The following is a 23,915-nucleotide window of genomic DNA, read 5'->3' as shown; positions in this document are numbered from 1 at the left end:
CGCCCTCCACCCCCAGCCAGGCCACCGCCCCGTCAGGCACGTCCCAGCACCCCTCCGGCTCCACCTTCCTCCTCACTGTCCCACTCCCTCTCCCCTTGAGGTTGGGCCTAATCAGAGCTAATCAGAAAATTATGAGCTGCCTGATTACTGATTAGATTCCTAATGTTAATAGAGTCGAGAAGGACCCGCTCAGGCTGTGTTTTAGGAAAAAGTATAAAAATAACATCGTGGGAAGGGAGCATGGCGGCTGGGCTTGGGCTCTGCTGTCCTCGCAGGCAGCGGCTTAGGCTCTGCTCTTCTAGTTTGTGGGGGTCCCCAGGCTCAGCCTTCAGGTGGAAACAGTGGAAATGGATTTTGCAGCAGAGAGGCCTGCTACCCCAGACGGCTCTTACTGCAGAGGCCTCCACCAGGTTCTGTGCTCAGGGCAGCAGGACTGAGTTGCAGTGAGAGGACAGGTGGGATATAAGGAACTCAGCGGCGGCACACCACGTGAGAGCAGGGCTGTGTCTGTACAGCTCACCGGCCTGCTCGTGCCGAGTGCAGGCCAGGCACACAGTAGATGCTTAGTAAACATTCACGGACAGGAAAGAGGAAAGGCACCTCACCTCCTTCCCACTGGAACTGCCACCCTATCCCTGTCCTTCCCCTGAGCCACGGTGGGCCTAGAGGCATCTGAGGCTTCTTGGAGAAGGGTGTTGGAGCACGTCAGGAGAATACACTGGGCTGGGGCCAGGGCAGGGTGTGCCAGCTCCCCAGGGACCCAACTCCTGGCCATCCTGGCCGGATGAGGGGCCCCGCCCAGGCTCTCACTCCAGCAGGGCTCCGTGGCTTTTGCTTCCAGACCACTTCATCACTGACTTAGCAGCAGCTGGGCGGGACGGTCAGATGACATTTTCATGAGGCCCGGAGTAGTGCTAGGGTCCCAGAAAGCAGATGTCTCCAGTCCAGACCCCTGAGGTAACCCCTTGGACCCTCGGCAGGGGGCGCCCTGAGAAGCCCATACTTAGATTCAGCTGTGCCCTGCCCACACCTTTACCTCTGCACTGTCTTGGATCCCTGTGCTCTGTTATAAATGCTGCTTCTGGCCTGGTCTCTGCCACCTCCATCCCAAAGAAACCCAGGGCCTCCAAGCCGGCAGGTCCCTAAGAGCACCCCCTGCCCCACTGACCATGGTGGAAGCCTGTGCCCAGCACTGGGGCTGCCCAGATCCATGAATCAGGTCCCCATCCTCAAGAGACCACATCTGGGAAGGAGCGAGACGCAGCAGTGATTGGAGACATCACAGAGGAGACGCGGCCCGGCAGGGGCACGTGGAGGAGGTGGGTGAGCACTGCCTCCTAAAGGATGAGGAAGAGAAGGCCAGCAGAGCGAAGGGAAGGGTGGTCAGGCTTAGGGCACAGCACAAACAAGAGCAAGGAACCTAAGCATGGCAAGAGGGCAGAGTTCAAGTTCAGCATGGTGGGAGAGCAACAAGGTGAGCAGAGACAAGCCACACAGGGCCCTGTAAAGGCAACAGGAAAGGAAGGAGTGTCCAGGGCACCCAAAAAGCACTGGACAGTGGCACAGGGGCCTATGTGGGAAGCCCGAATGTTGGGTGGGAGTCTGAAGTTGGGTTTGGGGGCTGGGAGGCTCCGGAGAGTTCCGGTCAGGAAGGGAGAAGGAGGCCATTGGAGTAGGGGACTTTGGAGGGGAGTAGCTTCTCAGGGGTGACCTTGAGGAATTGATGGCCCAGCTTAGGTAGGGTAGGTTGAGTCGGACTCCCAGATGGGCCCTTGGTGCCTTCCTGGAGCAGGACGGGCTAGAGGCCAGGCCAGGGTCCTAGGGGGCAGTGGACAAAGTGTCTCGTTTCCAGAGTATCCTGGAGCAGGACGGGCTAGAGGCCAGGCCAGGGTACTAGGGGGCAGTGGACAAAGGAGAGAGATAGCACGTTGGCATGAGCTTAAATGGGTCCAAGTCAAACCAAAGTCAGAAGGTCCCTGGGGTGAGGCCGAGTAAAGGCGCAACCCAGGACCTGGGGCTGTGTCTCGTTTCCAGAGTCGGTCCATATCCTGCTCTCTGCCCGCACCTTATTCCCCGTCCACATCCCCACAACCATGGGAGGGCACAGGCGGGGCTCTGGTCCCCATTATACAGGTGAGAAACTGAGGTCCAGAAAGGTGAAGGCAGTGCTTCCCAAACTGTGCTGGGCCAGTCGCCACGCCGTAGGAGCTCGGGCCTCCCAGCCTCTGTGGCGGAAGCATTGACACACACAAGCACACGTACCCACACCCACGTACGCATCTCTAGAACGTGGCCCGATGAGGGGAATGGAGGCAGCGACTGTTCCATGGTACATCCCTCTAGATAAATGATGTGAGTAACCAACAGCCCAGGGCCCGATACCCTCACCTGATGCTCTGCATGTTTTTTTAAAGGATGAAAGAAACATTAGTGAGTTACACTGAGTCATCATTCAGAGAGAAGAAAATGGACAAACTGGCAAATTTATGAGACATTTACCTGGTTCACCAGGGACGGATTCACCCACGGAGATGGGCAGGTTCCATGCCGGGGCTGAGGGAGTGCCAGCTAGGTCGGTGGGTCCTCAGCCATGTTGACCCCCTGAGAGATTGTGCTAGGCAGGGCAGGACCTTGGCAGGAGCACCTGCAGCCTTGGAGTCTCCCTGACCCAGCCCTCAGCCAAGGCTCTTCGAGGATAAGGTGTCTCCCTATGGCTGGGCTCAGGGGCCACAGCCCAAACACCGGCCTGGCTCTGTGTGTTGATTTACTGGCTTATTTCTCATGGGAACTCTCTCACGGGGGCCGGTAGGGGACCCAGGAGCAGCAGCAGCAGCCAGGCAGGGCAGGGTGCCAAGAGCTGGGGCTGTCTGGCTGCCCTCAGCTCGAGGCTGCCCAGGGCCACGGCCCTCCCGCCTTGAAGCGGCCCCGATGCCAGAGGCAAAAACTCCCGAGGGCAGGCTTCTTCCACGATTCCTGACAACTGCTCTGAGAAGTCACGCTGGCCCCGTGAGTGCTCTGCCCAGCCACAGAGGCCTTTCCTCACCCCTTGCCCTGTTCACGCTGGACACATTTGTCTCCTGTCCATTGACACGCCAGACCCACCCTTTCTGTAGTGACCGAGTTTCCCACTGAAAGTTAAAGCAGGGAAGCCAGTGGAATTTATGTCGTCATAAATTCCACCGGCTTCACTGAGTGCCACTTCGCCTCCTTTTCTTCCTGGGAAGGAGGACTCAGAGCCCATGGCCTTCTTATTCCTGATGTTAAAATGTCCACTTTGGGGTAACCTACCAATCACAGGTTTTTAAAATGTCCTCCTTTGGCAAAATACAATCTAGCAACCGGATATTCTGGAAATCTCATCTGGTCTGAAATTCAAGCGTCCGGGACGTCAGGTTCCTCAACCCCATGTCCATCTTCACCACGAGCTACGCTTCACATCTTGATATTTTCCCCTGGCAGGCGGGACCGAGGGGCTTGGGAATCGATAGCCAAGCCCGAGGTGCCCACGGAGCCGGCAAGCCCGGGCCTGGCGGGAAGAGGCGGTGCCCCCTCCCGGGGGGAACCACACCGCGAATGAGTTTTTCCTGTTACATATATTCTGACCTTTTTATCAAAAAGAAAAAAAATCCATTCTAATTTTTTTTTATCAACTAGTGGAGGACGCCTGCGACTGGCGAGGGAAAAGGTCAGGGAGCCTGTCGCGGCCATCAGCACTGCAGGCTCCACGTGGCCGCTTCCCCCGGCACCCCTCACGCCGGGGGTGCTCCTTATTCCCCTGCGGGTTTGGCTGCTGAAATTTCGGTCTGGGGTCTGGGTGTTTGTTTATTTGTTTTTCATTGTTCTTGTGGTGGTTTTATCTTGAAGCTAGAAGCACAGTTAGTTCAGAAAAGGTGGATCTCGTGCGTCCTGGGACAGGAGTCAAGTATGTCAAATGTCGATGGAAGTAGAAAGGGGTGGAAGAAGGGACTTGGAAGGGCAGGGGCGGAGAGGGCAAGAGGGTAAGGCCGGGTGCCAGTCCTGCCCAGGACACACCGGTGTCAGCAGTGCACTGGACAGGAAGGCAGCGCCACCGGCATCTCCATCACCTGCCGTGCGTCCTAGGACACAGGTCCTGGTCAGCCCGCGCTGCCCGTCCATGCTGGTGTACTGCTCCTCACCCGTCGGAACCCGGCAAAATGGGGCATCAGGACAGGACCTGCCCTCAGAAGGTCATGATGCGTGAGGTTGCCCCGTAAAGCTCTGAGCACATTATGTGCCATGGATGGTGGCAGTCAAAGGGTTATCAAGGCAGCCATTGTGGCAGGACTGTCCCCATGCACCTCCCCCAGGCCATAAGTCGTGCAAGGATGAGGCCAAGTTAGGGTTCTCCTGGTCCCTGACTGCAGACGTTACCTCCTTGGAGCAAGCGATAGACAAATGCCCACTCAGGTCACGGTAGCAGGAAGGAGAGACCACAGGGCCAGGACCCCCGCGCTGCCTGCGTGGCCGCTCCTACTGTCAGCCCTGGGGTTCCAGCTCCCTCCTTACTGAGCTGCACCTTGCTTCATTATTATGCAGATATTTTAATTATGCAGATATGTTTTTAGACAGTTTTAAATATGTATATTATTTACTCATTAGACCATAACAGCTCTGAAAATTGGAAATCTGTATTTAGTATCTATCAGTGCACCATACAGAGCTAATACAGGGCCCGAAGGTGGGCAGGGAAACAGGGCAGCAAGGGCGCCACTGCTGGGTGGGGCAGGGACTGCTGGGCGCCCTGCTGCTTAGCCCCCTCCCGGGGTCTGGGCCCAGGGACAATAAGGTTGGGGGGTGTGTTCAGAGCAGCATCTGGGTCACTGATCCCCTCTCCTGGGGGAAGGGGAGAGGAGCCACTCTGGGGGGCAGGTGAGGGTCACCTGAGCCCAAGTAGCCAGACTCCACCTGGCCAGACCTGGCCCTGCCTTGGGATGTTCACTGGTTGACCTGAGTTTGATGTCCTCTCCATCACTTCCTCACTAGGCACCCGGGGCAGTGACAGTAATGCTCTGAACCTCGTCCCCTCGTCTGTAAAGAGAAGATCCACCTCTGAGGGGTCTGGCTCGGGGCGGGCGGGGAGGGTGAGGAAGAGGCACAGTCTTCCTACGTGTGTTTGGATTAATGTGCCAGTCAGTGAGGCCTTGGCCCAAGGTAGGTGCCAGGGGCAGTATCTGGTATCATCCTGCCATCGTTACCTTTCTCGCCACCCTCTGGCAGTGTCCTTGGGGTTGAGTGCCGGGACTTTGCTGCCTCCGACTCAGAGCCCCGCTATGACAGCTTCCACTGGGCTCAGCCTCCGGTGGCCCAGATCTCAACATCCTATGCCCCACAAGTTCAGGGCCTTTTATCCAAAACCTCTCATCCTCTTGGAAGAGGGAGTAGCTATGACTAATTAAGACCAAAAAACTCGAACAGTCTTCCCTCTGGGCTGCACAGAACAAATCCTATTTGATGGGCAGCTGCTTCCAGACCCTTTTGGACTGGGCCAGCACTGAGAGGAGGGGCTCCCCGGTGAGGGGGGTGAGGGGAAGAGGCCCAGGAGAAGTGGGAGCACCCAGCCTTGCGGGGAGGAGCAGCCCTCAAAAAGGATGAAGAAGCTTGGCTTGAGGGCTCCAGCACCCCCACACTCAAGCCCCGCCCCTCCCAGCATGCAGTGGGGCCCTCTCCTCTCTGAGTTGCCTCCGAGGGGTACCCCACCACAGCCCAGGTCCCTTATCTCAGTTCATCTGTCGGCTCCAGGGCAACTGAAAGACATTTAACTGTGAAATTGGAAGGTAAGGTGGGGGCTCCTCCCTAGGGGGGCTCTGTCCCCAGCCCCGCACACCGCCAGTCCTCCTCTTCCTTGCCTTTTCCTGTAAGAACAGTTTCGGGAGCTGAGGGAAATTGATTGTTAAGTGAAACTCTGATAATTGCCTCTGAAATGCCCGCTGTTACTGTGATGGACTTGGCCGTGAGCAGCCCCGCTCAGCAGTCCCACTGCAGTTCCCGCCAACACCTGGGCCCTGATGGGGACGTCGCAGGTCAGGCAAGCCACCATCAGCGACTTCGTAGCCACATTACTTTCGTCGCAGCCCTGACTCTCCAGGATGTGATGCGGAAAAGAGGCTCGGAGAAGTTAAACCATACACCTGGGGCCACACAGCTCAAGGCCTCTACCCAGGTTCAGAGCCACTCTGACCTTGATTTAGCAGATGGTCGTTGTGCACCTACTACGTGTCAGGGGCCAGGTTACTATAGGGTTCTCTGGGTGCCGTGGTGGGGACGGATGGGGGCTTGGCAGGGGTCAAGGAGTGGTTAGGAGGAGAATGAGGTCTAAGCGAACACCTCCAGGCTGAGGGCGTGAGCCGGGCTGGAGGAGTCTGGGCGAGAATGCACAGGAGGGGACAGAACGTGCAGGACCTGGCAGCAGGAGGGCCAGAACCTGCAGGTGGCTCCGAGAACAAGCCTGAGCAGGGAGCTGGTCCCAGGGGAACAGGCGCTCCGGTCAGGAATGGGACCAGAGCGTACCCCCCAGACAGGCGAGGCCTGGAGACAGGACCAAGCCGTGGCCCCACCTGTGCCCCTGCCCTGCCGGGGTTCTTGGTGGGTTGTCCCTTCACCTCTGAGCCTCAGTTTCCTTCCCCATCCTGCCCACCCCTGGGCCATCAGGAGGACCCCTAAGAGATGGGAGAAAAGCTTGAGGAAGATGAACCTAGGGGCAGGGTGGGGGTGGGGCTGCGAGCCAGCCCCAGACGGGCCTGACTACTGTGGGCTCTGCGCAGACAGGAGCCCAAGGCTCTGAGCGTTGCCAGCGGGGAGGGGACTGGCAGGGGCAAAAGAAGGCTTCCAGGGGAGGTGACAGAGTCTGGTAGGGCTGACTGAGATGGCAGGGAGCACATCCCAGGCTGAAAAAGTGGGTAACGGGAAGGCCCAGAGGTGGGCAGGAGCCCTGCATGCTTAGAGCCAGCCACAGAAACCCCGGGGGACCACGCCCTGTGAGTGGCTTCTGGAAGCTGGAGCAAGGGGGCTGCCAAGAATGTACCCTCTGCATGGGTACAGTTACCATCTCTAATTCATGAGCAGGAAACTGAGAGCGGGGGAAGCCACTTGCTCAGGGAAGCCAGGATTGGAACCCAGTCCAAGGCCAGGGTCCAGCCTCTGATCCCCGCCTGAGGTCCCTCAGGTGTGCCAGTGGGTGGTCCCAGTCCTCCCTCCCTCTGTCCTCAAGCCTGACAGGACCCAGGCAGCCACAGCCTGCCCACTCCACCGCCACTCAGCTGCCCAGCCCTCCCTCTCGCACCACCAGGCCTGTGTTTAGCAGTTTGCACACGTCCAGCGCCCGGGGATGGACTGATTGATCTGTAACACTGAAAAAATAATAATGGCTTGATCGTTACTGAGGATTAAAAGTAATCCTTTCACTGTGGCTATTGCAACTCCGTTATTCACGAGTCAGCGGGCTGACCCGGGCCTTGGAGCCTGCAGACTCCATGAGTTCAAGGAGGCTGGGGGTTGGGGCCCTCGCTCCCTGGGGCTCCCTCCCCTTGGCTGCTAGGCCAGGGAGCTGGGGGGGCGGCAGCCCCCGTGTTCCTGGGGCCTGTGAATGCCAGGGCCAGAGCCCAGCCCTGAGGGGATAAGGAAGGGGGGCGTGCAGTATTGGCCAAGGCTCCCCGTATGAGGTGCAGCCCCAGAGGCTGCTCCCAAGGCTTCTCCCTCTCTCAACCAGGCCAGGTGCTGAGCTTGCATAATAGATGCTCAGTTAGCAGTAGTGACAAGTGTTAACCACATGTGTCACATGGTAATGTCCTCTGCGGAAGGGTACTGCAGGCTTGTGACTCAGGAGCCTCACTGCCCCTGGGGGTTTGTGGTTTAGGTGGAAAGGAGCCCTGCCCCCCACCCCATGTAAAGGGAGGGGTGGGAGTCGGGCGCAGGTGAACCCCCGGAGCCTCCGGAAAGTTTTGCCTTTCATACGCAGAGCCATAGGGAGCTGCTGAGGGCTTGGGGTCAGGGAGACGCCACACACCCGGATCCATATTTTAAGGCTCTAGGTGCCATGAGGAGAATAGATGACAAAGGGCAAGAGAGGACGCAGGAGCCTGAGGGAGGACAGAGCCTGTGCTGGGGACAACGGTAGGTGGTTTGACACCAAGGGCCGGATGTAGGGGGCAGTGGTTCCAAGGCGGATGGGCGTATTCCAAGTGTGGGCTCTGGTGGGCCTGAGGGTCACCCCAGGAAGGGCCAGGATTGGAGGCAGGACATGGAGGTATCTGGTTGTAGAGAGGCCTGTGGTCCCCGAGGCTGGATAAGGCGGGTGGGGCCACCCAAGCAGTAACAGGTTGGCAGAGGCTGGAACTGACAAAAAAAGGTAGGCGGGGTAGCAGGAGAGGGCAGTGGACGCCAGGAGGGGCTCAGTATTGTGAAGCGAGGGGTTTGACTTCAAGAGGGACTTCCCTGCCCTGCCCCCAGGACCCCCAGCCTCATAGGCCTTCCAGCATCCAGTTCTCTCGGCCTGAGGAGGAGGGGAAGCCAGGCCCAGCAGCAGTGGGGGTGGCTGTGGACAGGTCCTCTAACCCCCAGGCATGACATCCTGCCCCAGAGAGAGGAGGCCACACCTCTGCAAGGAGTCCCACCATGCCCCCCACACTGTTCCACGCTGGGAGGGAGGAAAAGCTGGTCTCCCGAGTCCTGACTCCTGTTTCCCATGGTGGGCAGATGCCAGGCTTTGTTAGAACCTCACCTGTACGGCCCCCATGGCCCAGCAGGCCTGGACTGATGGATAAGGGTGTGTGTCCTGAGCACCAAGAGGCCAGGGCCTTCTGAGGCAGGGCTGGAGGCCAGGAGACAGGACGCTACTGCTCCGCGCATGGAATGGAGTGAGGCCGGAGTGGGAGACCAGAGCCTCTTTTCCTGAAAGAGCCACATGTCGCTCACCAGGCATGGTGGGCCCTGTGGAGTGCGCCTCAGTTCTTGGTCATGGGCTGGGCAAGGCAAACGCAGTGCCGAGAGCCAGGCTCAGGGCCTCAGTGCAGCCCAGACTCACTCTGTGACCTTGGGCAGGCTGCTCTCCATCTCTATGCCTCGGTATCCTTATCTAAGGGGACATCAGGCACGTTGGGAACGGTGGCAGGTACACACGGTGTGTTGCTGGCCGGAGGGAGGGTTTGGCATGCAGTAAGTGACTAGTTTGTAGTGACAGTGATCGTTATGATTAGCAAGACTTCACTGCATTCAGTTCTGTGGGAGGCCCCAGAGGGCCCTCTTCAGGAGCCCCAAGACTTCCTGGAAGGACAGGGTCCGTGGACGTTCACAATAACAATCTCTAGGCAGCTCAGCCCCTCCTCCAGGAAGCCTTCCCTGACGTCCCAAGTTCCCACAGCGCTGAGCTTTCTAGAAGCACCTCAGCTATTCCTGTCCTGGATGTTCTACCCGGTTCCGTATCTGTTTCCTGCTCTGGACTGTGAGAGGGCCGGGCCGGTGCTGCCATGTCCGCACACATCAGCGTGGCGTGGTGCCAGGTGTGCAGATGGCGGACATGCAGCTGTTCTCCAGCGGGGCTGGATGGAGAAGGCCTCAGGAGCCAGCCCCAAAGGAAGGGCTGGGCTCATGTGGACAAAAGGCGTGGAGAGCCTTGTAGGGAAGGGCCTCAGGAAGCCAGGATGGGATCGGTGGCGGTGGGCCTGGGTGGGCAGAGGGAGGCGGTGGGCCCTGAGTGAGCTGGGAACACAGGCACGTCAACGAGGCACTCTGCGCCTTGTGGCAGTTTACCCTTCGCTGGGAAGGGCCTTCTTCTTGGTGCTGGGGTGACACCGGTTTGTAGCAGGTAGAGAGTGGCATTGGGGCTTGACTCCAGGTCCTGGAGCCCGCTCTGTTCTGGGGATCCCCTGCCATTCTGTGGGCAGGAGTGTGGCTGGGCTGAAGTACAGGGAGTCCCATGGAGATACCACTTGGGTCATTTTGTGCAGGCATCACCTTTACGGTGTGAACCCAACTGTAGGTGGGGGAAGGGCCCCACAGCAAGCTGGAGAATGTCTAGGATTCTGGCAGGGTGCGGGGAGGAAGTCCCTGAGCCAGCCTGGTCCCTGGGGGTGCTGGGGATGGAGAAGGCTTTGGGCTGAGCACGGGCCTCCCTCAGCCTCTGACCTCCCTGTGCTCTGTTCCTCAGAGACTGGCCGATGCTGCAGAGAACTTCCAGAAAGCTCACCGCTGGCAGGACAACATCAAGGTACGAACAGTGCCCTCCCCAGCCCTAAGACCTGCCCACCCCTAGCAAGGGTGGCTGTGAATGCAGGGAGGCGGGAGCCTGCCCACACCCACTGGAGGGGCACCAAGGGCTCTGTGGGGTGGAGCCGGGAGCTTTGCCCAGCATTCAACAGACGTTTGAGGCTCTCCTTGGTGTGGGGACACAGAGTACAGATACGAACCTGTCATTCCATTCCAGAGGAGCTGTGGAGCCCCCTGTGAAGCTTGCTCTGAAGTGATGCTCCCTAAGTGGGTGGTTAAGAAGGTGCCAGACTCCTTAGCAAGCCCCCAGGGCAAAGAAGCCCCTTGATTCTGACTTTAATACACTGACCTGGAAGAGACTCTGGGATAGGGGTCCCTAACCCGCTCCCAGGACTTCCCTGAGCAGCGGCCTGTCTTCCAGGAGACCCTCAGGCTGGGATTGGGGACCAGGCTTTCTTTCCACCAGTGGTGCTCAGTCAGAACCCAGGCCCCGAGGGTGTGGGGGTGCGAGAAGCTGGTAGTGGTACTCTTCTTGAGGGCAGAAGGGCCCAGAATGTGGGGGAGGGAAGGAGAGCCTCACTGACCCCCAGCCTCACACCTAGGTGGCCCTCACAAATTCAAGCAGCTGTGTTTGATCTGGGCCAGATACACCAGCAGCCCTCTGTCAGGCCAGCATCTCAGAAGGTCGCAGTAAGCCAGGAGACTGAGGCAGGGCTCCTCCCAGACTCAGGGAACCTCCAATGCCAAGGATGAGAACCCTTGGGGACCAAAACAGCTGGCAGGGCTTTCTATGTCCTCCATAGCTGTTCGGGCATCTGGGCCATGCCTCCTAGTGGTCTCTATGCTAAACACCGAGAGAGGCACCAAGAGCTGCCCCCTGGTACCCATAAGGAGGGTGGAAGTGGGGCAGGCCCTTGGCTCACTCCAGCACTGGACCTGGCCCATCTGGGAAGCAGGTGGGATCATTATCCTGCACAGAGTGGTTAGACCTACCCGAGGTTACATGTTGGTAGCAGAGATTCACAGCCAGGCTGTCAGGCGCCAGGGTGTTCATGCCTATGATCCAGGCTCCCTAAACCTCCTCCTGCTCCCTGGTCCCCATCCCGCCAGACACCCTGAGACCCACCCCACCTTGCCCACACCATGGCATTCTTCCCTGGCTGCCCTGGTGGCTGCTGGGTGCTACCGTCAAGGAGCTCACGTGGGTTTGGGGTAATGAACGAATTTTTCACAGTGAGCACATAAATGAACAAGTGACTCCCTGGACCACCCCCCACCTTCCAGGGGCTCAGAACTGCCCTTTTCTCCCTCCCCATTCCAGCACCCTCCCCTCATCACTGGAGCCCCCGACTTCTCAGCCCCTTGATCAGAAATACACATGGCGGCAGCTACTTGGACTCATTGGCCACTCAGACCACACCCCCACTGCAAACAGCCCTGAGCCTGCACCCGAGACCCCAGCATCTGGCTGTCCCTGCCTCCTTGCCAAGCTCACCTCCCCGCCCCTCTTCCTGTGCTCCAGCCGCACTGAACACCTCACTCAGGCCCCCTCCTCATCTCGGAACCGAATTTCCTCCGTTCCTCCTGGAAGCCCATCTCCCTTCCCAGCGATAGCCCATCAGCCCCTCCTCCTTTGAGCAGTAAGCCAGGGGACTAAGGCCGTTCCTTTGTTCCTGCCGTACCTGCTTCCTCCCCTCCCCACCAGGGCAGGTGTGCAGAGCGGGCACAGGAGAGTGAGTGGAGGAATCAGGAGAAACAATGAAAAGACCCGCCCCCGGCCTGGCTTTCCCTGCCTCCCAGTCCAGGCTCCAAACAGGAAGACAGAGAGGCTGCCTCAGCCCCAAACTGCTATTCTCTTCCTGACTCCAAGGGTCACCCTGCCAGGTCCCTGGCCCCTAGTTTTCAGCTACTATCTAAGGCAGGAGCTGCTTACCCCAGGCCAGAGTGAGCACCTGTCTCATGGGGAAAGCAGATGGTTCCCAAGCCCTGCAAGGAAGGAGGGCCAAGGTCTCAGGGGCACCCAGGGGCTGGTAAGACAGGTGCTACTTGAGGACCCGCTCCCCGCACACTGGGTCACAGTCCCTGTGCGACCCAGCGAGGGCTCACCCCTCTCTGAGCCTCAGTTTCCCCATTTGGCGAAGGACTGGCTGGTGTTGGCACTGCCTGTCATCGCAGACATGGTAGGTGGAGGGGTCGGCCCACACCTTGGGCCATGTGGGTACCAAGTGAGGGCCAGTGCAGGTGCATCTCTGGCCACACCGGCCCATGGACCCAGGTGCTTCTGTCCCAAGATGAGGCAGGAGCAGGTTCTGACTGGTCCCCTCCCTCGCGCTTGACCTGAGATTCTTTCACCTGCAGGTGTGACCACAGGGCCAGCTGGGCCCAGCCTTATCTCCCCAGTGCTCACCATGACCCCCAGTTTATCAGTCTGCTGTCTGTCTGTCTCTCCTCCCACTGGTCCCTTGGGCATGGTGGAGCAGTAGTCACCCCTGCTCTTCCCCAGAAGCTCTGCAGCTGCCCCAGCTGCCAGGCCGAAAGGCACCAGTGCTAATGGTGGGCCCATTAGGTGACACGCTGCCAGCCCTGCCTAGCCTGCTGGGGAGAGCTGGCAGCGGCCGCAAGTGGGGACTATCCACGCCAGGGGGGATTCGGGGATGACCTGCAGCTGGGGAAGGGATGGTGTTTTTGTCCCTTGTAGGCACTCCACTCACCCTTGAAACCAAGTCCTTCCCGACAACCTTTAGGAAGTGACAGATAAGGAGCCATGTTCCTCCCCAGCAATCAGGAGGGGCCCCTGGCCTGAGCCACAACCCCAGCGTCAAACTCACGCCCTTTGCACAGGCCGGGCCTTCCCCCGGGAACGCCCTTCCCTTCTCCTCGGAGGCCAATGCCTCTCCCTCTCCAGTTAACTTCCTAGGGCTCCTCTTTCTGGTCCCAGCCCTAGGATTGGCCCCCACTGCCCATAGCACCCACCTTTGGTACCTCTGTCACAGATGGTCCCCAGGGCAGGCTGCCCCAGGCCAGCGTCCCTGTGGGCTGGTCTGTCTGCCCCACCCGCAGCTCCTCTAGGCCAGAAGCAATTGAGCCTAGCTCAGTGCTGTGCATCACCTGTCTATGTGCTCACCCAAGTGCCCTGTGGACAGAGTGACCAGGAGTAGCCAGGGCTCGGTCTTCTTACCTCTGAGATGAGGAGGATGGCACCGTGGGGCCAGACTGGAATTCGCTGCATGATTAACAGGGCGTGGCCCTCCCTGTGTCAACAGCACACAACAGGTCTACATGCAGACCTCTGAGAAACGGACAGTGGTGTACCCACATCCACACACACGCACACCCATCAAAACCAGCTCGGGGGTTTTGGGGGTGCTGGAGCCTGCAGGGTCAGAGCTGGAACGGATAGCAAGAGTGAGATGTCCGGATTGAAGCCCTGCTGCTCTCCCTCCTCCTCCCAGGTCATGACCTCATACACCTCACTGTAGCAGGGGCAGGGAACCGGTAGCCACAGCCTTGGCCACCAAGGAAACCGTGGCCCTTGTTAGCAGGCAGCACTGCCCATGGCCCTTGCAGACGGGCAGCAGGTGCTCTGGTGCCCATAACACTTAGGGTAGATAAAGATGGCCCACCTGCCGGACACTGCGCCTGGCACCAGCACCCGACTGCGCCAGCATTATGTGCCATCTAAACCACCACCAGGAATGAACGGAGCCAGGGCATGGGTGGCAGAGGCAGGAGAGGCGATTGATTCCCCTCAATGCCAACACCAGGACCGGCAGGACAAAGCCCTGCCCTGGGAGTCTAATGGAGAAAGCAGTCCTACCCCGGGGACTCTGAGGGGAGAGACACAGTCCTATCCCGGGGACTCTGATGGGAGAGACACAGTCCTACCCCAGGGACTCTGATGGGAGAGACACGGTCCTATCCCGGGGACTCTGATGGGAGAAGTCGCTCTGCCTGGGGACCTAAAGGGAGGGCTGTAAAGGCTGGGCCAGGCCAGAGGGGCCAGCTGGACAGGACCGGTGGTCTCCCTGGCCTGAGGCTGCCCCAGCCATCAGGCGTGCTGCCTGCCTCCCTGCCAAGCCGGCGACAGACGGCTCTCTCAGAAAACAGTCCTCTTGGCTGGACTAAGCTGGCAGTGAGCCAGGGCAAGAAGGCCAAGCGTCCTCACTGGTGTAGCTGGGCCGCTGGCCTGGGCCCTGCTCGAAGGCCTGGTGGGCAGGCGGCCATCAGGTCTGGCCAGGCCACGGCAGCCGCCTTCTGTGGCACCAAACTGCCACTCCCCATGCTCACCCCATGCTCACATCCTCGCCCTGTTCCCCACCTGCCAACACCCCTCATGCCCTCTCTCGGGCTCAACTCCAGCTAAGGAGAATGTGTGTGTCATCTGTACAATGGCCATACGTGTCCCCCAGCCCCACCCCTCATGTGTCATCCATGTACAGAAACCCGCATGGGCATGTGTGTGAGTTAGAGGGGGTGATTTCCCCTCCCCTGCCCAGTTTGAGGAAAATGGCCCCTAGAATATCAGGAAACAAAGGGGAGGTGTTGAGGTATGGACCCCAGACCTTAATGACACCCATTTCACCCCACCCAGGGCGTTTCTTCCACATTCGGGCCCCTCCCGGGGCTGTGGAGTTGAAAACATAAGGGGGTCCCCCCTTGGGTAGGGTTAGCCCTTTCCCCTGGGGACACCCAGCTCCCCATCCTCATAGCACCCTCAGATGAGGCAGCGTCATCCTGATTTTACAATGAGAAGTCCTCCTGCTGAGGCCGCAGGATTTCACAGACACCCTCGCCCCCTCGGTGAGATGGGGTGATCTCTGGGAGTCTTCGTGGGACCACTGGGGTCTGCACTCACTGCTCAGGATCCCAGGGCACAGGTGTTCAGGTCAGGATCGAGGCCGGGACCCTTTGCCAAGGCCCCTGTGTGTCATTGCTAAGTGATGTTGCCTCCTTATCTAGCCCGGAGGCAGGTGCCAGTGGAAGACACTGGGCCCTGTGCAGGCCGAAGCAGACACACAAGCCTTTCCAGGGGCCCTCCCGCCCCGACCCCAATGGCCCCGGCTCCACATCACATCAAGCGTAGCCGCCACAGCTGTGTTTACCACGTATTTTCACACATTTGACCTTGTCCTCCGCCACCCCATGCTAATGCTGCTCCTGACCAAGGAAGGGGACCAGCTGGCCCTTCGAGGTAGGAGACACGGGGAGGACTCCTGCCCAAAGGCACCCCAGCCCCTGGAACAAGGACCGCATAAAGACCCCTGAGCCAGACCCCTGAGCCTCACCCCCGGGTCTGCAGGGGGCCGGAACCCTCCTGTATGCCACGTTCCCCCTGTGTCCCTGATGCCACCAACATCTGATCCTCCCCCGAAACCATGAAACGGGACAAAGAGAGAAAGGGAGTCTCTGGAGCAGCTGGAGGGGTGGCCGCGTGAACACTGGGGTGTCTGGACGGAGATGCGCGCAGGGCCGGCCATGGCCTGTGAGGGAGCCCAGGGCCCCTGGAGGCTTGAGAGCGCTGGGTCGCCAGCCGTGCCCTTTCCTGTCCTTGCGAAAGTCTTGCCTGAAAGGTTGGAGGCGAAGCCCGGTGCTAATCTGCAGTCCTCCCGCCGAGCCGCGCGTTCTCGCTGCGGAGGGCGAGCGCGGCGGAGCCGTGTTTATAACCCCCTTTCAGATAACAAATCACATTTTCTTTTCGCCAGCGAGTGTGTTGAATTGATATTTTTTCCCCTCGGTTTAATGGGTTTGTGTGTTCAGGAATGATCTTCATCAACCGAAACTCTTTATTGTGTTTGATGTAATGTCAGCTTTCATTACGCGCTCGGGTCGGAGCCTGGCGCGGGGGAAGGCGGAGCATCCTGGAGCCCGGACCCCGCCCCAGCCCCGTCCCCGCCCCGCCCACTGGGCTCCAGTCTTTCTGGGCTGGTGGGTGGACGAGTGTGGGAGGGGTTGGAGATGGGTCCAGAAGGCTGGTGGAACCAGGGTGCAAAGCCTCTCTTATCCCTGCCATAGTGTCCCGGCCCGTACGGTGGGGTCACAGAGCTGTCAGGGAGGACCCGGGATTCAATGTGTGCAAAGCGGTAGACACACCAGATGCCTCAGATGACTGAAACTATCAAGTGGCCTTCAGTCTTACGTTCATCAAGAGGTTGTCGTCTAGGCCAAGATGGTGCCAGGCGTGTGGTCAGTGTTCCAGAACGCTTGCAGTGTGCCTGCGGGTGTCCAGCCAGTGGCCTGACTCCCCGCCCCCAGATCATTGGTGGGAAACAACCCACGACTGTTCCCCACAATAAGCCCCAGTTTGACCACCCCAAACCATGGCCTCAGACGCAGCACCTGAGCAATCAGCACAGCCAAGCCCCTCCCTTGAAGCATGAGGAGCCCGAGCTCAGAGAGGGAGCGGTGCAGCTGGTCACACAGCAAATGGGGCCCAGCCAGGCCTGGGCCAGGGGCGGCCAGGATGACTTCTGCCCACCACGGAGTACGTGCTGGCCCTGTGCTTACTGTTTTACGGCCAGACCTGGGTCACACTCGGTCGTCACCCCCATTTGCAGACCATTGAGAAACAGGCCAGTGAGCGAGGGACTGCCAGAGCTATGCTCCAGGTTTTGCTGTACAAAACGAGGCTGAGGAGCACCAGGGGAGGGAGACTCCCACAGTGGCCCTATTCCATGTCCTGCCTGGGACCCATCAGGGCAGGGGTGGGGTGGCCCCTCCTGAGCGGGTAGCACATTGACGGCACCAGATTCACCTTCTGGCGGCCTCTGTCAGCCATGCTCAGTGCTGATTAAAGATCATTAAACATGAAATTAGCCCGTTTGTGTTACGGATCCCCCGGGTGGCCAGTGATTATGACGCGCAGATGGCCGAGAACCTAGGCAGCAGGCAGGCTGGCCAGGCCGGGGCGGGCGGGGCGGGCACGGGCAGCCGAGGGCTGGGAGGCAGGCTCGGGGGCCGGGCTTTGTTTTCTCCCGATCCTGTTGTGCAAACCCCCTCGCATTTCACAACAAATCACAGATAATTAATAAGTACATGCCCGTAATGAGCAGGCTTTTTAATAGAAGAAATTGGAAGATGCAGCGTCGAGTCATTATTTCACTCTTGCCCAGACTCGGCTCTGTTTTTCCATCTTCTTCACTCCCCCTGGTTCTGCTTCGGCCAGAGTCTCTGCAGACAGGCTGGTTCAGACCCACTGCAGAGACCCTGGAGTCAGCAAGAGCCCCTGAGGACAGTCCCCGGTCCCCCAGGGGAGGGGCACCCCGGCCTGACTCATCCCGCCTCCCTGGGTGGCAGCTCTGGCCGGAGGAACCTGAGGAGGCCGTTCCAGGCGTTGCGGCCGGGGGTCCTGGTTGCGCCTCCAGAGACCTTGGGCTGTGAGTGTTGAGGCCTCTCTCTCCAACCAGGAGGAAGACATCGTGTACTATGATGCCAAGGCTGATGCTGAGCTGGTAAGTGCCCCCGCCTACACTGGGGGGAGGGGCAGCTGCCAGAGCTACCGGCCCTCTCTGAGCTAGTGGCCTCAGCTGGAAAATGAGTGTCGGGTTCGATGCTGCTTTCGGATTATGAGCTCAAACCTGCAGGGCTGTGGTGGCACAAACCCCCACCCTACACCTCCCACAAACCCTGGAGGCCCAGACGCCTCCAGGGCTGTGTCTCTGTGACTAAGGGGCACGGCTTCACTGCACAGTATGGGGCAGGCCTGGACCCCAGCCATGGGCAGGGTAGTGAGGCGCTTGGACCCCGTCCCATAGATCAGTTCAGGTGCCAGTGTGGAGAGGGGTGCCGAGTTGTACGAGAGCAAGGAGGAGAGGGAGCAGTCGGGGAGGCTTTCCTGGAGGTGGCAGGCAAGGCCAGGATGCAGGATGCAGTGCCATCAGGTGTTTCAGGTCAGTGCAGGTTCCCTTCCCTGTGGTGAGGGGAACAGCAGCTCAGTGTGCTGAGCACCCCACAGCCTGGCTCCCTGCTCAGTCAGTCTTTCCCCAGCTGCAGGGGCAGCCTAGGTCCTCTGTGCCTGTTCTTCAGATGACAGAGACCATTTGGGTGGGTGGAGGCCTACAGAGGAGACGAGGGTGTCAAGGGGCAGGGCACTCGGAGTGGACCTGTCCAGGCCCAAATCCATCTGCCTGCCTTTGAGGCAAAAGTAGTTGAACCCAGCTGTCTCCTCGGAAAACAGAGCTGTCACAACGTCTCAGCCTCCGGGGCCCCACCTGTGCTGGCTGGTGCAGGAGACCCAAAATCCAGTCTTTTTCTCCCTATCGGCCTGGGGGGTTTCCTGCAGGGAGCTGGCTGTGTCTGGTGACACCAGAAGGTCAGCAGAAAGGAAAGGATCCCTGCAGGGGGTCCACGGTGCCAGGCTGGCCTGGGGGAGCCATCGAGAGGACAGGCAGGCAGGGGCCCTGAGAAGGAGGGGTGGGTGGGCTAAAGCAGGTGTGCTTCCCCCTTGGCTGAGCCTCTGTGGCTCCCAGAGAAGTTGCTAAAATTAAAGCTGGAATCTGAAATTCAAATGAAGAGCGAACCTTTAATTAGACCCTGAATCTAATTCCTTACCCCCTTCAGCAGCGGGCTGTAATTTTAGCAATCAGTGCATTAAATATAAACCAGGAGACTGCGATGGCCCACCATACAAAGCCCTGGGCATGGGGCTGCCACTGAGGGGCTCTTTGGCCTGTGAGGGGGCCTAGCCCCCTGCCAGGACACGGAACCAGCCGCCAGCAGCCCCAATGCATCCAGGACCCCCGGCCCCTAGCGCTAAATCATATTCCCTGCCCCCACCCCCTTGGCCATCTGCTGGGGCACTAGGGGCAGCCCAAGGAGGAAGATCACGCCAAGCGGGGCCGGGCCGCGGTCAGGTAGCCCAGACGCCCGGCCCAGCCCAGCCCTGGCATAAATCCTGCACACACACATTTGCTGACTCCCCCTTCTTGTTGTGTTGTATTGTTTTTTTAATCTTTGCCAGAGGTACAGTTAGAGATCTTTCTAGACCATTTACTTTTAAATTACCAGCCAGAAGGTGGGGGTGGGGGAAAGAGAAGGAAGGAAAAAGTTCGCCAGCTGATAGCTTATCAGAACGGAATCCAAATGTCACATTAGTTGGGAAAGTTGGGAGATTAAATTCTCCGGCGCCCTTCATCTGCCGCTGACATTTCGGGGGCTTTCTTCCCGTGAGCCTCCCCTCCTCCTCGAAGAACGAAGAACGTGAGTAGCTCACGCCTCAGAGGCGGCGGCTCCCTGCTCTGGCCTCTGCGGGGCAGCTGCCCGCCCAGCTTTACCCGGCACCAAGAGCTTCAGAGGGTCCTCCTAGGGTGCGCCGAGGTGGGTGGAGGGGGCCACACACTGGGAGACACAGAGGGAGGGCAGCACATGGCTTGGGTTGTGCTGTATAAATTTCACTCTTGAAGAGATGAAAAGGAGTTTGCCGCAGGCCCTTCGGAGCCGTGCCAGCACCCACACAGGCCAGCCACTGTCCCCCCATCCGGGATGGGGCAAGCATATCCAGCTGGGTGGAGAGGCAGATCACCCTGACGAGACGCAGCCTGGGCAAACGCCTGGAGGGGGAGCCGAGGGGTGTGCCAGGACCCGGTGAGCGGTGGGGTCGGTTGTCACAGTGCCATCCACAGCGGAGAGATGAGTTGTGCCTTGTCAAGGGTGGGAACAGGTCTTGCCAGGCAGTGAGGGAGCATGCGGGGGATTCAATGAAGGAGGAGCTGCTTAGCTCCTCCCTCCCAGGACACAAGCCCCGGCTCTGCCCCTTGGCCCGCCAGCCTTTTCCTTGTCTCCCCTTCACTCCACCACCATCTTTCCCTCCCCCTTACACACCTGCACCCATGCCCGTCCACCCCCACCCCCACCCCCACGGCTCCAGCATCAACACTGTCGTCGCAGACCCACTCCTGCCAGCCTGGGGTGGTGGGCGGGGGCTCATAGCGCATGCCCAGCCTGCCTGGCCAGAGATGCAGTAATTGGCACCTGTCAGACAGCTGCAGCCCATTTTAGAAAGTCACGGGGGCTTTTACAGTCCCGCTGCTAGCAGGCGCCGCAGACCCTCCTCCCAGAGGTTACTGGTCTCAGTGCTAGCCCCTGCTCTAGCCCGGCTCCCCCCAGGACTCCCCAGCTCAGCCCTAGAGCCACACTGCTGCAGGGGTTGGTGCCCCTGCCCCAGATGGGGCCCGTGGCCTCTCCCTGCTGCCAAAGGAACTCCGTACAGGGATTGGGCGGGGCCTGGTGGGGGTCCCAGATCTCCTGGGAAGGGCTGACAGGCTCCCTGTGATTGCACAAGGCACGTCCTCAGGCAGAGGTCTGCAGCCCATTCCTCACTGGCTCCAAGATTTGTCTCCTTCACTGATAACTGGTTTCCAAAGATGTCAGGAAAGGGTCGGTTTGGTTTGGGTTTTGGAATCTGGGTTTAGCGAACGTGGGAATGGCGGGTGAGGTGGGCGGGGGGCAGATGGAAGTCACAAGCCTCCTGGATAAGGGGAACATACCCAGTGTCCATCTGTCCCTGTGTCTCGCCATCTCTCTCTCTCTGGGTCTCTGACTGCAAGAGTCTGATTCTGAGATGCCCCTATGCCTAGACTGGCCCTCCCCTGCCTGCAGGCCTGTGTGACCCCACTCCACCATTGCTGGCCCTGACACTGCCATGTGGGGGGGGTCCCTTTCTGCAGGATGACCCTGAGAGTGAGGATATGGAGAGGGGTTCCAAGGCCAGCACCCTAAGGCTGGACTTCGTTGAGGACTCAAACTTCAAGAACAAGGTCAACTATTCGTACACGGCAGTGCAGATCCCCACGGATATCTACAAAGGCTGTGAGTGTGCAGCGTGATTGGGCCAAGGCCTACCGCCAGGGTACTGCCAGGTCCCAGGTGCCCAGCCATCTACTGTCAGCCCCCTCTACCCAAGGTCACCCGTGCTCGCCTCTCAGACTCACCCACACGCAGGCATCGAGCCACTCGGGCACAGCCTCACAGTGGCTGGGCGGTCCCCGAGCTTCTCACCTTGTGCTTGGTCTCCTTCTGTTTGCACACGCATGCCCACAGCCGTGCCCTCACATGCCGGGCCAAGTCCCCGCCCACCCCAAGCAGCTCCCCTGTCCCCTGGTGCCACGTGGGAATGGTGGCAGAGCCACCAACCACATCAGATGGACATAAGGGCTGGGAGTCGGGGAGCAACCTCTCACACAGACACCACCTGGAACACCTTCCTCCTGTTCTTGGCATGGAGGAGGCGTGGGTAGAGGGTAGCTGAGAGTCCAAGCTCCAGGGATAGTTTTGCACAGTGGGGAAACCGGGTCACTACAGCTAGGAGGATTCTGGTCAGACATGAGGAGGGCCTTGCTGACCGTCTTGAGAGGTGTGGCGGAGGGGGCCAGGAGTCAAACACCAGATGGGGAGCTCTAGCAGCAGGATTCAAGGCTCTGGGGTCTGCTGATTCTACATGATCCTGGGGGTGCCTACAGGGTAGTCCCAGAATCCAGGGGGCCCACTGGATGGCGGATCTTGGGGCAAAGGTCCCAGAGCTTCTGGGCAGTCTTCAGAATGTGGGGAATCCTCCAGGGTCCTCAGGGAGGCTTAGGGTCAGCCCACCCTTCTGGGTAGCCTCGGGCGGGGGTGCGGGCAGATGCTGCCCCGCCCCCTCCACAGGCCACCTGCCTGAGCCAGTCGAGGGGCACTATCACAAGCAGGCACGCTAATTAAAACAGGAGCCACACCGCCCTCCCCAGTCACCCCTCGCTACCCACACAAATTACATTTTATATGTTTTTTATTTACTGTGTCACTTTTAATTAAATCTGTAATCGCTTGCCTGAGGGGGCATGGTCCCCATTTTCCAACTTCGCATGATCCGAGAGCGTGTTCTCATGGAAGCGGGTGTGCGCACGTCGGCCAAGGAGCAGGCTCTTTCCAGGCGGGGCCCGGAGCGTTTGCACAGTCGCATCTGGGAGTGCGTGCGTGCACGCGGTGGGGTCGTGACTCGTGCAGAGACCGCCCAGCCAGGCCGGGGCCTTCCCTTGGCTCTTGACCTGAAGTCAGAAACAACCCCTGCCAGCAGCTAGATGGGCTTCCAGGATGATCTGGTCTAAACCTCTCATTGTGCAGATGGGGAAACTGAGGCCCAGCGACGGGTGGAACTTGCCAGGCAGACTCTCCCAGGGCAGACAATGCTGTGTGGAACATCTGAGAGCCTGACTTTATTTTTTCCTTAAAGAGAAAAATAGAGTTTGTTTAACTCACTAAGTTTCTAAATTAAGAACAGGACCGTAACAGTGTTCGATAGGCACAACCAATGCTAGAAATGTGTTTTGTTTTCACATTATGGTCAGTTAAGGGGAGCCACAGGGACAGAGAGAGGGGAGCAAGAGGAGCGGGGGAGGGAGGATTAGGCAGCAGACAAGACACAGCAAAGGTCCCAGAGCAGAGGGACGAGTGCGCAGGCAAATGTCGGCACCCCGGCTGTGGGCAAAGCCTGGAGCCTGTGTGTCTTTAAATCACAGCTCTTTATCCGCTCTGAAGGCATCAGTGTTCAGAAGCTGTCCTCTGGGGAGAGGGGCAGGGCCTTTGGAAGGCATCCTCTGGCTCTCACTTGGGGTGGACCTTTGACAGGGACAGTGGGGTGGAGGGAGGGGTGATGATGCCAGGGCTCCAGCTGGGAAGAAAGGAAGCGGAAGAAGTCACCCCTCAGGGAGGGGTGAGTACAGAGCTCTGGCCAGTAGCAGGTGTCCAACTGCTGCCAGTTTTTCCTGAGCATCCCACATGCAGAGACAGGTTCCCCGCATATGTGAGAACATGAACCACACGGACGTCAGCAGATTTAGGGCTGTCCTGAGGTGGAGGCAGGGATACTGCTCAGGCCACCTGAGTTTTGCCCGTGTGGAGGACTCTGCAGGCTGGAGTGCATCCGCCTGAGAGGAGCCTTGCTCCGTGAGTGTGCTCAGCAGCGGGTCTGGCTGTGGCGGGCTGTGAGAGCAGGACCCAGAGTGGTCTGTAGGTATGAGCACGTGAGTCCCTGTGCCCATGGCAGCAATCGGGCTGCTGGGCAAGTAGGGGCAAGGGGATCACACACCTGGCTAGAAACATGGAGGTTAGATACAGGTATACCTGTTGGGGAGTGCAGGCTGTGTGTGTGTGTGTGTGTGTGTGTGTGTGCACGCGCGCGCGCACGCGTGTGCACACGCTTGCAAGTTCAAATGCTTGTGTTGGAGCAGGATCATGACACAGCTCCTGCCCCTCTAAGAGTCCTCACCCCCGCCCTGCCTGCTCCTGGCCCCAGTTGATTAATCATGGAGCTGAGTGGCTTCCAGCTTATCAGGTACCTTAATAGCTGAATAATTCCAGCCCCATCATCGAGCCCTTAATTGCTTTCTTGTGGCTGCAGCCCGGAGTGCATGCTGAGTGGGTGAGCTCCCAGGGGACCAGCCGCCAGCTCCAGACAGCATGCTGGATCGGCATCCCAACTTAAAACTCCCTGCCACCTGGGTGGCCCCTCTCCAGGGGACACAGGTCACAGCTGCCCTGCCTGATCATGTGGGGCCTGGCCAAAGAGTAGGCTGAGCTATTTCTTTGATGACTTGGGAGGTGATGAGGACCAGGAAGTCTTCCTGGCGGAGCTGGTGCAGCCCCAGCTGAGCCCTGGGGAATGAGGGAAAACCTGGATAGGCAGAGAACAGGTGAGGATTTCTAAGTGGGGGGCACATGCATGG

The 23,915-nt window shown here is 59.2% G+C and overlaps 1 protein-coding gene across 1 annotated transcript in view; it reads left to right on the top strand.

Moving 5' to 3' along the window:
* CACNA2D2 (calcium voltage-gated channel auxiliary subunit alpha2delta 2) overlaps positions 1-23,915 on the top strand; it is a 149,047-nt gene that overhangs the window by 109,174 nt on the left and 15,958 nt on the right. The window contains 3 exon segments of the mRNA XM_015587162.1: positions 10,163-10,222; positions 17,625-17,669; positions 20,883-21,024. Of these exon segments, the coding sequence (XP_015442648.1) occupies positions 10,163-10,222; positions 17,625-17,669; positions 20,883-21,024 (247 nt within the window).

This window comes from Pteropus alecto, unplaced genomic scaffold (genome assembly GCF_000325575.1).
Source record: "Pteropus alecto unplaced genomic scaffold, ASM32557v1 scaffold53, whole genome shotgun sequence".
NCBI lineage: Eukaryota > Metazoa > Chordata > Mammalia > Chiroptera > Pteropodidae > Pteropus > Pteropus alecto.
This window is presented reverse-complemented; position numbering and strand designations above follow the sequence as displayed.